This window comes from Calonectris borealis, chromosome 28, assembly GCF_964195595.1.
Source record: "Calonectris borealis chromosome 28, bCalBor7.hap1.2, whole genome shotgun sequence".
NCBI lineage: Eukaryota > Metazoa > Chordata > Aves > Procellariiformes > Procellariidae > Calonectris > Calonectris borealis.
In genome coordinates, this window is record NC_134339.1 from 2039084 (window position 1) to 2056468 (window position 17385).

General features: G+C 44.3%; 1 protein-coding gene across 1 annotated transcript in view; it reads right to left on the minus strand.

Moving 5' to 3' along the window:
* Window positions 1–2050: 2050 nt before the first annotated feature.
* Window positions 2051–17385, minus strand: part of CERS4 (ceramide synthase 4) — a 46478-nt gene continuing 31143 nt past the window's right edge. Inside the window, exons 6-12 of the mRNA XM_075175195.1 lie at window positions 16952–17009; window positions 14415–14465; window positions 9637–9729; window positions 8628–8756; window positions 8241–8347; window positions 7654–7810; window positions 2051–4029 (exon numbers count right to left, since the gene is read on the minus strand). Of these exons, the coding sequence (XP_075031296.1) occupies window positions 3838–4029; window positions 7654–7810; window positions 8241–8347; window positions 8628–8756; window positions 9637–9729; window positions 14415–14465; window positions 16952–17009 (787 nt within the window). The 3' untranslated portion in view covers window positions 2051–3837. The remainder of the gene's footprint in view (window positions 4030–7653; window positions 7811–8240; window positions 8348–8627; window positions 8757–9636; window positions 9730–14414; window positions 14466–16951; window positions 17010–17385) is intronic.

A 17385-nucleotide genomic window follows, 5' to 3' on the forward strand; every position in this document is an offset into this window, starting at 1 on the left:
TTCATCATTTATTACACTTTCTATGGGTCTGACCAGTCTGGATGTCAGACTACAGATGGCTGTAGCTCCTCACATTCACACTTGGAGCCTTAAATTTTTCTGATAACAAGATAATTTGAAACAAAAAATGGCATTCCACAGTTGGTAGTTTAACTTCTAATGCGAGTTTCCTCCTGATACTTGAGTGAACGCCACCCAGGTTTGAAGGTTTGCTATTATTCAGTCAGTCTGTTTGCTACACAACATCTTCGCACCCATCGGCTTGAGATGGATCCCCTTGGGATGTAGCCTCAGCAAGATGTCAGGTATTGGACCCCCTCTGAGCTTCTAAGCATGGAAGTCATATGCAGGCAGCTCATTGAATTTTTTGGCTGTAGGTTGATCTCAGTGTTCTTGCTATATGCCTCAATTATATATGACTCCTGCAGTCTTTCCAATGTTTCAGAGATTGCTATTGCCTTTCAAGTGGTTTCTCAAGATACTTCTTGGCCTACTTTATTGCATGTTCACATTAATCTGCCAAAGTTACATGTCCTTTCCACTTCCCTTGTTTAGACATGACTTCAGCTTTTTGAACAATGCCTTGCTGTTTCCCTTACCTGCAGGCACTGTGTCTGTTGTACATGTGCGAATGAGAAAAGCAATGATGTCTTTCTAAATGTAGCCATCCAAGTAAAGGTTCCCTTGGGTATATGTGTCTAAATGAAAAAAAAGGTGGTGGATGCACATCTCCGCTGTTTCCCGAGCACGTACAGGGGGAAGGGAACAACTGTGCAAAACTGCTCTTAAAACAAGATCCAAAAAGGCACTAGATGTCCACATCTACTGGAGTCAGCAGATTCATCTCAGCCATAATTTTGGGCTAGGATGGCCAGATGCCAGCCTGAGGGCTATGCTTTGCCCATCCTCGACTCACCCAGCACACAGCAGCATGGGAGCACCAGTAAATGTTCTTTTTCTCATAGTTCACCTGAAGCTGCACACCTCATCTCCCACAGTTGCTTGATAACATTATGTGATGCATGCACTCTGCGATGCACGCCTCCCCTGTGCACATGGGGTAACAAAGATAAGGGGAAATATAGATTCAGATTCTGCTGCGGTGCCCAGTGCTCCATCTGCTCTACTGGGTTTTTCAGCAGAGAAGTGACAGTCTTTCTGCAGGTTTTCTACAACAGCTTCTCTGTGTTGGGGGCTGCGATGGCCCTAGTATGGAGGGGGTGGAGGGAGTTGATACACTAAATTCATAAATACTATCACAGCACTCACAAGCTTCCCAACACTGGAGCAGATGTAAAGAGAGAAGGTGGAGCAATGTGGGGAAGAAGCTGATTACACACAGCTGCTTTAAGCCTTAGCAACTTGATGGCAAGAAAACAAATTCAGCAGATGATCCGCCCCAGTGACTCACCGCTGTCATAAAAGCAGCACTCAGTAGCATCCTTTCACAAGAACCAGATTTGCCTCCTAATGAGCTTATCTCAGTCTTCAGGGGGACAGCAAAGCCCTGAGGATAAAATTCAGCAGGTATTAACGTATGTCTGCACTGGCTCCACAGTGCATTGTGCAGTCTCTGGGAAGCATTCTGTTCCTCAGGTGAGAGGTGGTGTGATTTTACAACAGGGATCTTTCCTAGGCTTCTAAAACCTCATGAAAAAGAATAGACATTAATTTCTCTCCTCCTATCCTTGCAAGTCCAAAGCATCTCCCCAGTGCTGCAATTCTGGACTTGCTACTGCCCTGGCAGTACCAAATAACCTGGCCCGCCCCTAGGTCCAGTGTAGGGGTGCTCCGAAGTGTCCCTTGTTCCAGGGTCAAATGCAGCTTTACCTAGTAGGAGACAAATCGGGCAGCTGCAGTTCTCTACTGGCATGGCCCAGTATGGCTGCATGTCCTGGGTATGCAACATCCTCTCCATGCATGCTGCATGTTTATCGACCTTGGCAATGGCACCCATACGTGTCTCCCTCATCACACATCCACCTATAAGGTGCAACTAGCCAGGTTACCTCCTGCTAGTTAAGGAAGTAGAAAAGAGCCCAGACAATCAAACCTTTCAAAAGTAATTTATAAAGAACGTTTACATTCAGTAGTAGAAAATGATATATAACCATCCCGCCTGAACACATCACCTGCAGAGGAATGGCAAGCTTGTATACTCAGATTAAAGAAACATGACAGCATACAGAACATGTATTTTGAACTTCAAATTAGCTCAAGGTTTCAGAGACAAGCTACCTTCAGCAAATACAAATTTAAATGACAATGCAGGAACAGATGCTTTCCTCCCAGAGCATGTTACTGCCCTGGAATCACCCGCGCTGGAACCACTTTTTCCCCTCTGAAATTATCTAATGTATTTTGACTGAAACCTAAGATGAGCATATACAAGCTCAGAACACAGCTCTCTCAGTCACATCTCAGATGAACTGAGTGGATTGCTGAAAACTCTCTTGCCCTTCTATGCTGTCACTTCCTTTTAATTTTAAACATGTGCACCACCTCCTCAAATCAGGCATTTCCTTGGTCCATGTTCCCCCGAGGCAGCACTGGCCCTTACTGGGCACATATGGGGAAGTGTCTGCATGGCCTTGGCAGTCTAAGTGCCTGCCCTCATTACAGTGAATCTGTTAATACTTTGGTTTCATAGATTAATTGATCTATAAAATTCATGTCATACTAATTTAACTCTTTTAAGGGATTACAGAATCCAAAGTCTAAGACTACACAGGATATAAGATACAGGACATCTAAACAAGTTGAATCAGAACTGCATCATGACTTCATGGACTACTGCTTTAAACTATTGCTATTCTTGATATATCTAGGCAAAGGCCCTAGAGTTAGAAGGCTATGTTAAAGCATTATTCCATAAGGTTCAGCAGATCTTCTCTGGATCCTTTTCCTCTGAGGATAGGGGAAATGCATTCCCTTCTGGCCACAAGCTGACTCTGTAAACATTTCCCACTGTGCCAATCACATTAGGTGAAAACATGAGCACTTAATCAGTGTTGTCTTCTAGATTATCTAGTTTCTTGTCACCTCCCTTCTTCTGACTGCATTTCCTTCCAAGACAGGTTTAAAGGATTACCTGACACAGTTGAGACACAGCTGTCTGGATTTTCCAGCTCTGCCAACTATGATTTGGGTGGGTACTCTCTCCAATCTGGGTTTTGGAGTTCCCACCTTTGTGACAATAATGCTGACAACAGAAGGGACTGAGAGCCATACCATTACAAAACTGGTCATATGGCACACAGCAGCATTTCCTTTGAGAAGAAAATGTTTTCTCCTATGTCTTTCCAAAGCTTTCATTCCACTATGCTCAGTTTCAATTTTCTGAGTGTGTATGGGGCACCTGTCTTCCCAAAGAGGTGTCCCCATGTTAAGATTTAGTCTCACTCTTACTTGTTAGCCATAATAATTAGTGGCAATGGGCCAGGGCCCCCAGAGACTGATCGAGGCTAAACAGATTCCTACCAAACAGCACTAGGTGGTTAAGACTTGACGTTGCCCGAGTTTATCCACCTGTTTTTTAAAGTATTTTTCATGATTAACACATTTAACAACAACTATCGTACAGTCTAATACAAGTTAAATCATTTTGATCCCTTTCTATCTGCTTCAAGGCTACAACCTATAGTAAGCTTTTATTGAAGAAAGACCAAAACCTTCCTCCAAATATCACTGACTATAAACACTTCTGTTTACAGGAAGCAGGAATTCAGCTATGATACTGCAATTGCACTCCGTTTTATCTACACAACGAGCAAAACTGTTTCTAAAGACAGTGGACTGGATTCATTAAAGACCAGATCAGAAGGACGTGAACAGTAGCTATCTTTCCTTGACATGGCCATTGGTGAGACGGGTTCTGTTGTTCAGTGGCTCAGATCCATTCCTCTGGATATAATTGTTGCTTGTGACGTTGCTGAAATATGTGATCCCATTTTTCTCCTTTTCCCTAATCTTTTCTCTTTCTTCATCCTTGTCACTTTCTTCTGTGTCACTTCTCATGTCCTTTTCCATCTACAGAAAAACGTAAATGAGAAGCAATACAAATAGAATTCTGCACAAGAAGCAGTGCTAGCTGAGCCACAGGCCAAACATTCATCTGCTACTTCAGCCACTTGCCTTTGGCACACAGTTCTACCATGTCCTTTCAGCTTTTACATCACCTTTGGAAATAGATTCTCTCTGTCTCTTTGATTTCAGCCTCAGTGGAATCCTAGCTGTGATCCTGATAAACATTAGGAATTACTGTACAGGTTGAGAAGCAGCACCAAACCACTGATGCCCAGGACCGAGGACAACTGTGTAAGACTGAGGAGATCCACATTGCTGCTTTGGGCATTAGCACGTGGAAGAAGGATGCGGGGAGGCAGTTAATCAAGCTCTTTTACATTTTCCAAAAGGGACAAGGACATAGCTTCTGACCACACTTGGCCTGGTGGCTGCAGGTTGAGCACACTGCTTTGGACAGTTTGAAAGCATACGCTTTCATACAAACCAATAGCTCAATGCAAAGCCACTCAACTCTGATTACATTCAGTTTTATGTTCAGGTTTTTCCTCTTGCTATTGACTAAGGGATCTGTAATCCACTTTCGTAAATGTTTAATTCATTGTTTTAAAAGGAAGACAAAAAAGATACAATGTGATAAAATGACAGTTTAGAAAAAGCAGCCTAGCACTTGGTGGCTTCCCAGACTGTTTCTACTCTGCAATACAAGATGCCAAAATTGGGGACAAATTCACAGTGTCACACTCCTTATTGGAAAGAGTGCTCTGTGCGAAAGCAGCAAATCCCTTCTGTACCCTGAGCTTTGGAAACTGCTCAGGGGCGTGTCAGTTGGTGCATGGACACCTGTAGTCTCCATTTACTCTTGGATATCTCTTGGATCATATTAAGAAGTCTATTTAGTCTGATGCTCTTTCTAGAGATCACCACACCCAAATGCAGACAGGATTTATAAGAATCTAAACTTGCACTGAATTCAAACTGTCTCCAAGGAGAATATGGGTAGGAGATGCTATCTTCTGTGAACAACCTGGACCTCATATCATTCTGGAATTGGCAGTTCAGGAACTATGCAGGAGTCTTGATCTGCAGCATAAGGACAAATAGTAATCAATATTCCTAAGTTTATCCATTCACGGCCATAGAATGTGGCTGAGGCCTTAAACCTAGCAAGATTCACAAAGGAACTATATAGCTGCATGAATTGCAACGATGCATCTCAGGTTGCCTGTATGAAGGAATGAAACTTGTACTTCAGGATCTAGGCTGAGTTCTAATTACTGGGGATTAAGGGACACCACGTGAGGTGGTGGTGCAGATAATCCTGTCGCCAGAGAGGAAAACTGTGGAGATCAGAAAAGCCCATGAGAAGAATGTGAACTTCTGACTGGAGCGAGGATTCAGCGGCTCTCAAAAAGGGGAGAATGGCCTATATTCTTGCTGATACTGCTTTGGGCTACTAAATATCATCATTGAAACACCTGTTTAGGACGATTTTTCTTTGCTGTTCACTGCTCAATATGGAAAGCTCTCAAATATATTTTTGCATCAAATGTGGCAGATGATTTTTAGATCAAATAGGAAAAATTCTGGATATGCTTCAGTATTTTTCTTCCTGATGGTTCATTTCTTTCTAATAAAGCTATTTATTACCTCATCATTTTACACTGTAATAACTGCAATGGTAATTCAGCCCACAGTAGAATTAGGAAAACAATAAAAGGGTGTCTTCAGTTGCATCTTCATTTTCTGCCCTGTGTGAAGTTTCTGTTTCCTAATTTGCAAGTAATTTGCTCTGTGCTACCTTAGGGAAGGCAGATAAAGAAAATGGGGACAATATGGATGAAGATGAGCCTTTAATGCTTGTTCTCAGTTCCCATAAGACAGAATTCCCCAGTTGGATACTAATAAAACAATTCATCCTGGACTACTCCCACAAGGCACTGACTTGTTACTCCTGGCCTGTGTCCTTGGCATGTGGCCAATCTAATGCCTAACTTCTTTGATTTTTGGGAAGAATTTCATGCTGAGCAGCAGTTTGGTCTCACAGCAAATATCACAGGCTATCGTCAGAAAGAGTGGGATGCATTTCACTTAAGTTTATACAGCTGCATCTCAGACATTCATCTAGGGTTGCTCTATGACTGATAGAGATGAACAGCACTACCTGGGTGCAATCTTGAATGGATTACGCTTTGGGTATGCCTGTTTACCTCTACTGCTACGAAAAGAGTCCACACAGTTTAGACAGAAATATCTACTCTGTAGACATCTACAGCACTGTAAGACAAACCATACGAAACATGTGTTAATGATCTGGATGATGAGGCAGAGTGTACCCTAAGCAAGTTTGCTGAAGACACAAAACTGGGAGGAGTGGCTCATATGCCAGAGGATTGTGCTGCCATCCAGGGGGACCTTGACAGGCTGGAGAAATGGGCTGACAGGAACCTTGTGAAGTTCAACAAGGGGACGTGTGAAGCCCTGCATCTGGGGAGGAACAACCCCCTAGCTGGGGGCTGACCAGCTTTCCTAAGAAAAACCTGGAGGTCCCCAGAAGACACCAAGCTGAACATCAGTCAGCAATGTGCCCTTGTCCTTCCTGGCCTGCATTAGGAGTGTTGCCAACAGGTCGAGGGAGGTGATCCTTCCCCTCTACTCAGCATTGGTGAGGCCACACCTGGAGTGCTGTGTCCAGTTCTGGGCTCCTCAGTACAAGAGCGACATGGACATACTGGAGAGAGTCCAGCGAAGGACTGCAAAGATGATAAAGGGACTGGAGCACCTCACATATAAGGAAAGGCTGAGAGAGTTGGGACTGTTCAGCCTGGAGAAGGGAAGGCTCAGGGGGATGTTATCAATGTATATTAACTGAAGGGAGGGTGTAAAGAAGACAGAGCCAGGCTCTTCTCAGTAGTGCCCAGTGACAGGACAAGAGGCAATGGGCACAAACTGAAACACAGGAGGCTCCCTCCGAACATCAGGAAACACTTTTTTACTGAGAGGGTGACCAAGCACTGGCACAGGGTGCCCAGAGAGGTTGTGGAGTCTCCGTCCTTGGAGATACTCAAAAAAGCTATCTGGACAGAGTCTTGAGAAATCAGCTCTAGGTGACCTTGCTTGAGCCAGGGAATACGGACAAGACTTTCAGAGGTACCTTCCAACCTCAGCCATTCTATGATTCTGTGATCTCAGTAACGCTGTAATTAAAAATCCTGTACTACAAGGGAAGCACTTTTGCACTGGTCTCACCAATCATGACAACTTTCCCTGCCTTGATTTCTTAGTTTTGTTACAAATGCAAATCATACTGCACCAAGTGTTGGGATCCTTCCTCAGATGTCACTGTCTTTGTTCACGGAAATCTCCCTTGGAGTCCAATCCACATTTTTCTTGAATACAAGCATCAGAAGTGGACCCAATATTGTAGTGACTCATAAAAATTTTACTTTTTTTTGGTCAACTTTCCCAATAATATTGAGTGTTCCTTTCATCTCACTGATAGGAATGTACATGTATAATTTCACTAGGGCAAGGAGGAATCCATCCCGGATGAACCCCTGTGCTCCCAAGCAGTCTAGGTGGACCCTCCCTCCCCATGTGATGTACAGGTGACTACAAACTGATCCATACCGTGCCCTGGAGGATGAACTTGTAGACCATGTGAATAATTAGGCAGGACCAGAAGACATGGAGCAGCTGCAGAATTATCAGGAGAGCGTTCATGAAGTAGTATCCAAAGAAGGGTTGGAATATCTCCATGGAGTAATAGTAGGTGTTATAGAGCACTCTGCAAGAGAGAGAGAATTGCAGTGGAGGGAAAGCGTGTTGTTAGTAGGGCCATAATTAAGCTCTGTGACTAGAAAGCTCTAGTCACAGAGGAAGTTTCAGGTCAGTCACCTCTTTCTTACATATAACACATGTGAGCCAACTCTCAGTTCCCCACCAGAAATAAGCAGAGTAGAGCCACAGGCCGGGGACTCCTCCTCTGCAGTACACTTCAGGACTTTAAGACTACTCTATGAACTCCAAGGCAGACCACCCTAGTTTACCCCAAGGCAGGTGCAACAGCCATGTGGCACTGTAGCCTATGCAAAGGGCAGGGACATACGCTCAAGGATTGAAAAGCAAAGGCTGCAGCAAAAGATTCAGCACCCAGCTGAATTATCCTGTCTCTCAGAAGGCAGTTTTTCCATTTCCCTTGACTGCAGCAGACTCACGTGTAGGGGAAAATGACCAGGCGGCTGATGAGGAAAACAGCTGAGAAGATCATAAAGAGGCTGTCACAAGTTTTTTTCCACTTCATGTAATTGAATATCTTAGTTGGCTGGAAAGAGAAAGAACAATAAAACAGCAGGCCAAGACAGTGCATCTGCACATACTCCAGGAGGCTAACGTGCCAGATACGATACAATCTGCATGCAGGTCATCATGCCTCTTCCTGGCTCTCTGCGGGGCACCCTAGGCTGGGTCAGGAGATCAATACTGAGTTATCTGTGAAACACCATAATGCTTGGCCTGTACTGTGCTAGATCAAAAGATACCCTTTGGCTGAAGAGCACCATTGCTAACCAGGCTTTGCCTAGCATATAAGTTGTGGAGCTCACCTCTAGGAAGCAATCAGAAGCATCATGAATCACCATCACCAGTGTCCCAATGCGGATGTAATTGGCACAGTATGAGAAACTGATCAGGAATATGGTTGCAGCATGATGGACTATTTGCTCCTTGAAGTCCTGAAGAGAAAGGGGACAGCATAGAAAAAAATACATAACGTACCTTCTGCCCTGGTTAACGCATGCCTCCTGCAGGTAGCAATGAAATCTCTCTAACCAATGACTAAGAAACCTCCCACTATAAGGTCTGACCCGTATAACTCTTTTACCAAACACATTCTAGAAATGTAGGTAACCAAGAGACCCAGGAATGAAGAGTTTATGGTGTAAACTGAGGATCTCACAACAAAGAGAGAAAACTCCCTCCACCAGTCATGGTCCAATGATGGTGCAAATCAGAAGACAGAAGAGTAAGAGCCAATGATTCAGTACAGACAAATTCAACATAGAGAGCTTCCTTTCTGTCACAAAGCAGTGCCCATATCTATCTCTGCTCTGTGCCTCTGTACATGCCTACCTGTTTGCACAATCATCTCATACCCCCAGGCTCCCTGATGGAGAGTCACAATCACCCTTTACTTATAGGGATATATGCGCAGCCTCAATGCACGTGTATGCCTATGGAACCACGCACCACCCCGCCTGTCGGGGCACTGGCACCTAGGAACACATGCAGCTTAACTGGCAGAGAATCATCTCTTTTCCTGTCCCTACGATCAGTGCAGCCTAGAAGAGTCCCAGAAGAGCAATTTTTAAGTTTGGATTTTAAGTTTGGACTGAGAACTCTGCAGTATTTTGTACCTTTCTGTGTCAGGGTTTGTGTTCTCCACTTCCCAGAGGAGAGGAAAGCCATTAACTGGGAATGGAAATTCCTGGGAATGAGCAAGGACAGGACCAAAACCTCAGACTAGCACTATACAGGTGCTTTTGAAGATCAGTCTCCTGAGTGTTCAGCTTAAGTCCTGTTTGTGCTTGATTCTTCCCTGAGGCTGCCACTCACCTTCCTCTTCACATCAAAGGGCAGGGTGAAGACCAGTGACCAGTAGAAGGAGAGCTCCAACAGGTAGTACCAGAACAGGGAGGGTTGGAGAGGCTGTGAGAGAGGGAGAGACAGTGAAATACCCATCAGATAAAGTAGAGCAAGGGCTGGAAGTGAAGACTCTTTCCTAGGCAAAAGAATATCGGACAACCAAACCAAAAAAACTGGTTCTTGCAGCTTCAAGGGGAAATACTTCAATTGAACAATGTGGTTACTTACTAAATGTCATCTGTGCTGAGGCAAAAGCAAGTAGCAGGGGAAACCTCACTTTGCTGCACTATGTGGAACATTTAGGGAACCATTGGGAAGATCCTGAATATTTTTAGGATTTCTTCAGCACTGTGCAGGTTCCTGAGCAGTCAGTATAGAGCTTTAAAAACTATGTAAAACATTTCACTATGGTGAAATAGGTAAGTAGTAGCTGAATAAATCATTCCCTTTTTAGGATTCAAGGAGATGCTTCAGACACCTTGTACTTTATCACAGATTTTTCAGTTTAATCAAAATAATGGGGGAAAGTGCAATCCCAGTATGGTGTTCCCCAGGGCTCAGTTTTGGGGCTGGTCCTGTTCAATCTCTTTATCAACGATCTGGACGAGGGGATCGAGTGCTCCCTCAGTCAGTTTGCAGATGACACCAAGCTGGGCAGGAGTGTTGATCTGCTGGAGGGCAGGAAGGCTCTGCAGAGGGACCTGGACAGGCTGGATCGATGGGCCGAGGCCAATGTATGAGGTTCAACAAGGCCAAGTGCCGGGTCCTGCACTTGGGCCACAACAACCCCAGCAACGCTACAGGCTTGGGGAAGAGTGGCTGGAAAGTGCCCGGAGGAAAAGGACTGTGCTGATTGACAGCCGGCTGAACATGAGCCGGCAGTGTGCCCAGGTGGCCAAGAAGGCCAATGGCATCCTGGCCTGTATCAGAAATAGTGTGGCCAGCAGGAGTAGGGAGGTGATCGTGCCCCTGTACTCGGCACTGGTGAGGCCGCACCTCGAATACGGTGTTGTTTTGGGCCCCTCACGACAAGAAGGACATGGAGGTGCTGGAGCGTGTCCAGAGGAGGGCAACGAAGCTGGTGAAGGGCCTGGAGCACAAGTCTGATGGGGAGCGGCTGAGGGAACTGCGGGTGTTCAGCCTGGAGAAGAGGAGGCTGAGGGGAGACCTCATCGCGCTCTACAACTACCTGAAAGGAGGTTGTAGCGAGGTGGGGGTTGGTCTCTTCTCCCAAGTAACAGCGATGGGACGAGAGGGAATGGCCTCAAGTTGCGCCAGGGGAGGTTTAGATTGGACATTAGGAGAAATTTCTTTACTGAAAGAGTGGTCAGGCCTTGGAACAGGCTGCCCAGGGAAGTGGTTGAGTCACCATCCCTGGAGGTATTTAAAAGACGTATAGATGAGGCGCTTAGGGACATGGTGTAGTGGGCATGCTGGTGTTGGGTTGACGGTTGGACTCGATGATCTTAGAGGTCTTTTCCAACCTTATTGATTCTATGATTCTATGATTCTAACAGTAATCTGCATTCTTCTGGGTAATTTTTCTGGGGTTGGTTTTACCGCTCGAAAACTAAAAGCTTAGACCCACTCAGCAAGATATGTGCTATTTAACAAGTAATTTATCACTGTTGTGGCACTATATGGTCTCCTTAAACCTGAACCTATTTGATAAAAAAGAATTACTATGACTAAACGGGCTTTCCCACGAGGATTTTGAAAGAATCATGGAGTATGGTACTCCCAAATACCAATTTATTTGGGTTTTCTCTACCCAAAGTGTTGATTTATGGCCTTCATAGATTTTAGTTTGTTTTCCTTTGTAGCACAAGAGGAAGCACAGCTGGATGCACTGGTGCTACCAGGGGGGATATTAACATCTCCCAGGCTGTATGTGCTGTTCACATTCTGAAGGTTATCCAAACAGGAGTTCTGGGTCAGAAGGGATTTTTTTTCCCCCCAAAGATAAGATTATTTGGGAGAATTGGCATTTCTTTTGTCATCGTCTGTAGAACAGGGCATGGTCTGTTTAGTAGAAATTGTATTTAATACATTCTTTGCTCCTCCTAATACACAACTTTGTCCTTGACCTTTCTTGCTCTTTGCCAGTTGGACATTACAAACTCTGGTTTTGGTCTTTTCTGTTAGTTACAGATGTTGGAAGGTGCGTGTATTGGGTTTAGGTGGCAAGGTTTTGATAGCGGGGGGGGCTGCAGGGGTGGCTTCTGTGAGAAGATGCTAGAAGCTGCTCCATGTCTGACAGAACCAGTTCCAGACAGCTCCAAGACGGACGTGCTGCTGGCCAAAGCTGAGCCCATCAGCGACGGTGATAGTGCCTCTGTGATAACATATTTAAGAAAGGGTAAAAAGTGTTGTGCAACAGCAGCTGGGAGAAAGGAGTGACAATATGTGAGAGAAACAGCCCTGCAGACTCCAAGGTCAGTGAAGAAGGAGGGGAAGGAGGTGCTCCAGGCGCCAGAGCAGAGATTCCCGTGCAGCCCGTGGTGAAAACCATGGAGATGCAGGCTGTTCTCCTGCAGCCCATGGAAGTCCATGGTGGAACAGATATTCACCCTGCAGCCCATGCAGGACCCCATGCTGGAGCAGGTGGATGTGCCCAAAGAAGGCTGTGACCCCATGGAGACGAGCCCATGCTGGAGCAGGTCTTCTGGCAGGACCTGTGGCCCCCGCAGGAGACCCACACTGGAGCAGTCCGTTCCTGAAGGACTGCACCCCATGGAAAGGACCCACAGTGGAGAGGTTCGTGGAGGACTGCCTCCCGTGGGTGGGACCCCACGCTGGAGCAGGGGAAGAGTGTGAGGAGGAAGAAGCGACAGAGACAATGTGTGATGAACTGACCACAACCCCCTTTTGCCATCCCCCTGCACCACTTGGGGGAAGGAGGTAGAGAAGTCAGGAATGAAGTTGAGCCCAGGAAGAAGGGAGGGGTGGGGAGGAAGGTGGTTTTAGATTTATTCTTATTTCTTGTTATCCTACTCTGATTTGATTGGCAATAAATTAAATTAATTTCCCCAAGACAAGTCTGTTCTGCCCGTGATGATAACTGGTAAGTGATCTCCCTGTCCTTATCTCGACCCACAAGCCTTTCATCATATTTCCTCCCACCCGTCCAGTTGAGGAGGAGAGAGACAAAGCGGCTTCGTGGCGGCCAGCCAGGGTCAACCCACCCCAGTGCGGTTATGATGGCTTGGATTGTTTTTGAGAAGACATGTACTCCAAATATACAGAACAGGACGCAAGGACCCGAGTGATCCTTTTAGTCTTACATTCCTATTCAAGCACCACCTGTTTGTATGGTTTGACTTTTACGTTGAACTACAGATTTGCCCCTAAAATTTCTGCCTTTGAGCAACAGCAGACTGTTTGGAGTCTTGGCTTCAAAGATATTTCCTCATTCTTCATTCATTTGTTCTGTTGTTTTTCCTGTGGCTCACACTGTTGAAATTGTGCATTGCATTTCCCTTCATGGGTTTGCAACCTTGATGTACAGTCACAGGGTCTTACTCTAACTTTGACTGTCAGACCAAAAAGCCCTGGAACATAGGCAGTCTTCACTTTGTCTTGGTATTGGGATCAAGTTTCCTTCAGCCTTCAATGAATGAAAGATTTTATTTCCTACCCAGGAAATTCTAGTACTGTAAAATCCTGTGCATGGAAGCTCCCTACATGATAAAACAGGAGATTACTATCCTGCTAGAAACACTTACCAGCTGCTCTCATAGGATAGAGGAACCTCTTCCGAAGTTGGAATCAGACTTTTCACTTTAATGAAATTTAGCTCTCTTTACTACGTCTGCTCTGGCATCCACAGCAGTGTGATATAGGAAGGCTCCTGCTATAGAACAGGCAATAGTCATCTTCTCTAGAGAACTCAGAGCACATAAAAACATAAGCGGAAAGTCAGAGCAGGCAATAGCTCCTGGGTGCTCAGTGGGTGAAGCCCCTTTCTAACTCTTTCAAACTTTTCAAGTTATAGGAGTAGGAATAGCAAGGGAGGCAGCTGGGCAAAAAAGTACTTGGCTTTTGGTTGCTATCTTTGCTCCTTGTGTTGGTGAACAAGGAGCAGATTTTGTGCCTATCTGGCAGTTTTCATTGAGGTTATTCTGGTCTGGGCTGATAAGAGATGTATGCTTTCCAATCCACTGGACAGCTTCTCACAGTGCTGTTGTGAAAAAACTCAGAATATACATTGTAAAACTATAAGAGAGCATCCTCCAAACTTAATGGGAATGATGCTGTATTGCTACTGGCCATACTGCCAGTTCCACTGGGAAACAAACTCCTTGGGGAGTACTGTGGACATGATTCTTCAGTATAGCTGAAAGTACACAGTATTCAGAGCATGTCCTCTGCTCGACATACTCTCCACTGAAGTCTTCACTTCTCCTCAGGCAACACGTCCTTCTCTGGCCTCAGTCTCTTCTACAAACTAAACAACCTTGGAGCATTCCCATTTTTCAGTTTCTTGGCTCACCTGGTCAGAACTCTTACCTTCCCTTTCTTTCTGCAGTCTCCTCCTGTTTTCTTGACTCATCCTCTGTTGTTTTTAGATTACACCAGATACAAAGATGTTCTCCCTTGACGAGGATCTGGCTTTGAATTCTTAGAGCTCCTGAGTCTGAATTTAATTCAGTGCCCTCTCTTTTGTCACTAATATAACCTGATTTTCAAAAGATACCGAAAGACAACACATGATTTATAACAGCAATTTTCCCTCTTGCATGACTCACCTGTTGTGGATATCCTGTCCAGCACTCTCTATGGTCCCAAAGCCAAGGCTTCTGGAAAGAAAATGCAACATGATTGTGAGAATGTCAGAGGAATTCTTATCTTATCAACTGTCTAACTCCTTTAGTTTGTTACTTCTACAGACTTTGTTGTGGTTTATTACGGGCAGAGCTGGTCGCACTGTCTGGAATTCAGTTGCCACGAGATTTCCACTACAGGAACTTTCATTTGCTTGTGGCATTGTCAATTTATGGCTATTGCGCTGAAACTTCACATGCTGTTTAGCCGAATTCCAAATAAAATAGCTCAGGGAATTTTTCTACCAACTTGCTGCAGCCTTCTACAAGTTTGGGGGGCTGGTGGTTATGTTTTGAATATATTAAAATATTCTTACAACTATTTCATTAAGAATCTCTGTGGTTTGGAAAACACTTAAATGTGGTAAAAAGGCTGAAAACTTGTGTGTCAGGAACATGGTTTTTCCTCTAACGGTGAGGATCATCCTGCAGTCTGTTAAGTAATGAACCTCTGAAAAGATCCTACTTCGTTCACACTTCATATAAAATTGGTAGTTTAGAACTTGGTAGCTTAGAAACTTTCACAGAAACATGGCAACTAAAGTCCCCAAAAGTTCCTCCTGCATGGAGCATGCTCTGACCCTTCGCTGTGCCCAGATTTGATCAGAGCAAGCATGTCCTAGAGCATACAGTGATGGAACATAGTCTACGTCACATCTGTAAGGGTAATTTTCTGTAACAGTTCTACAAGGCTCCAGATATCAGAGCTAAGAACAAGAAGACAACATTTCTTGTTCTCTCACTGAGCACCTGCTGGCGCACGAGCAATAGGGAAGGGAAGCAGGAAGCAGTGTTTTTTATGAGCAGTGGTAATTAGGAGTAGACACAGCCTCCTGCTGGGAGTAGGATTTACAGTAAATACAGGTACAGAACCAGGAGAGATGTGTGATATAGAATCAGAGAGGACAAAGCAAAAACTCTGAGACAACTATGGCACACCGTGTTACCTAAACTAGAAAGGAACCCCGGATCCCTGAATTTCATCATTCCTCTACTTAGCAAATAAAGCTGTTTTCTCATGGCCTACTGTGAGATAACTTTCTATTGCTACCTGCTATTTCACTGATTCATGGGACAGAGGTTTTTGCGGTCAGTCTAAAGCTACTAATATAGAATTTAAACATTTGCTTTTTTCTAAAGAAAGAAGGGTGTTTCACAAAAACAAATGCATGTTAAAATACTACTGACATTACAAAGTAAAGATGCAAAAGTCAGGAAATGTCACATGCAAATACGCCCTGTCACATCAATTTTTTGTCCTTCTTTTTAATGTAGCCATTTTGGTACAATTTTAGATAACAGAATAACATGCTATTTGTTATGGGATCTAGAGGTGCTGTCCGTAGGACAGGTGCCTCCTCTTTTTGTGAAAATTGGAAGATGTGTACTGAATAAAGAAAAGACTTTCACAAAAAGTGAAGATTATCTTTCATTCCTAGAATGATAAGATAACATGCAGAATAACAGGATTCTGCCCTTTCTGTTGCCACAGGGGTCTTGTACTATGTTAAGCAGGTCATCCATACCAAACTTTCATAGCTGGCCTCAAAGAATAGCCTTCTATTCTGATGTACAGATTCACAAAACACTGCAGTTGGGATTTAGATACCTTCACTCCTCTGCTAGCTCATCCTATAATCCTATACTCCTACAGTACCTTAAATTCTGACTTGCAAGTCAGTGTAAGTTCAAAAGTTCTTCACTTGTTACAATAACGAGAAGTTACAAGCATAGTTTGTGCCTGCTGCCTTGGGATCTGCAGGTTTTCCATTACTTAACCCCTCAGAAGATGCCAGTGTAGAAGACTTTTGCAAAGCTCACCTAGTGAACTGAATTCAGCAAAAGAGCCAGGGGAACCTTTAAAACACAGCCAGAGGATGACCAGGGCCCCTCGTCCCAGCTTAGTGAACAGAGCTCAGTGATTAGAGCATATGCATGACTTCTATTACTGCTTCTGCCTGTTGAGGCAGTTCAATTTGTATCAAGAGAAATTATTATTTATCAAATCAGAGAAAAGGCAGAGGCATGAGCCTGAACCAATCACACCTTGGGTATGGAAAAGAAAATTCATAAATAAAATTATTAAATTGCAGTCCATGCTTCAAAGGAAGCCTGAGTTTTTTTACCTTAAACAGGTATTGGATACAACACATAAAAAGGCCCAGCAGCTTCCATATCAGGTAAGTGTTTCAACTCTACCCCACAGAAATGTATTTTCATACAATCCCAATTGTCTTCTGCTTTGCCAGAAAAAGAGGAAACCTCTTGGTTTTAAGCTGGAGTTTTTAAAATAAGCACGGTCCAATATGTTCGTGGTCTCATAAGTGTGCTGGGCAGAGGATACACACTGACCTGGTGGGAAAACCTCTATTAGAAGGTCTGAAAGGACATGTTTGACCACAAAATCTGCCATTCTTGCAGGCACTGGCAGGAACAGCAGGTGGCACCGCTTGTGTACTCACATCGTACAGGACAGCAAGTCCAGTGAAGAAAGAAATGATGTAAAATGTAAACCTCCAGCTACAAACAAACAAAACAAAGTACATTAGAATCCCATTCATTAACCACCAAGCTGCAATTCTATGTATCAATCACACTCGTTCAAAGAATGACACTGTTAAGGCAGACATATATGAATAAGTTCAAGGTTTGCCCAGATCATAACAGGAGTGGCTCTTTGCATGTCACTAGCACACCCGACAGACTTCACAAAGAGCAATTCTTCTGCTTTAGAGATGGCAGAAAATACAAGAATCCCGCTGACTAAAATCACCCAGATAATCATCCCAAACCTTCCCAGCACTAGCAGATGCATGGGTAAAAGTCAAACAATGCCAATCTCTCTCCTAGGCTTTTGGAGATTAGGCATGCTAAATTCATTATCATGTAAAGTAAT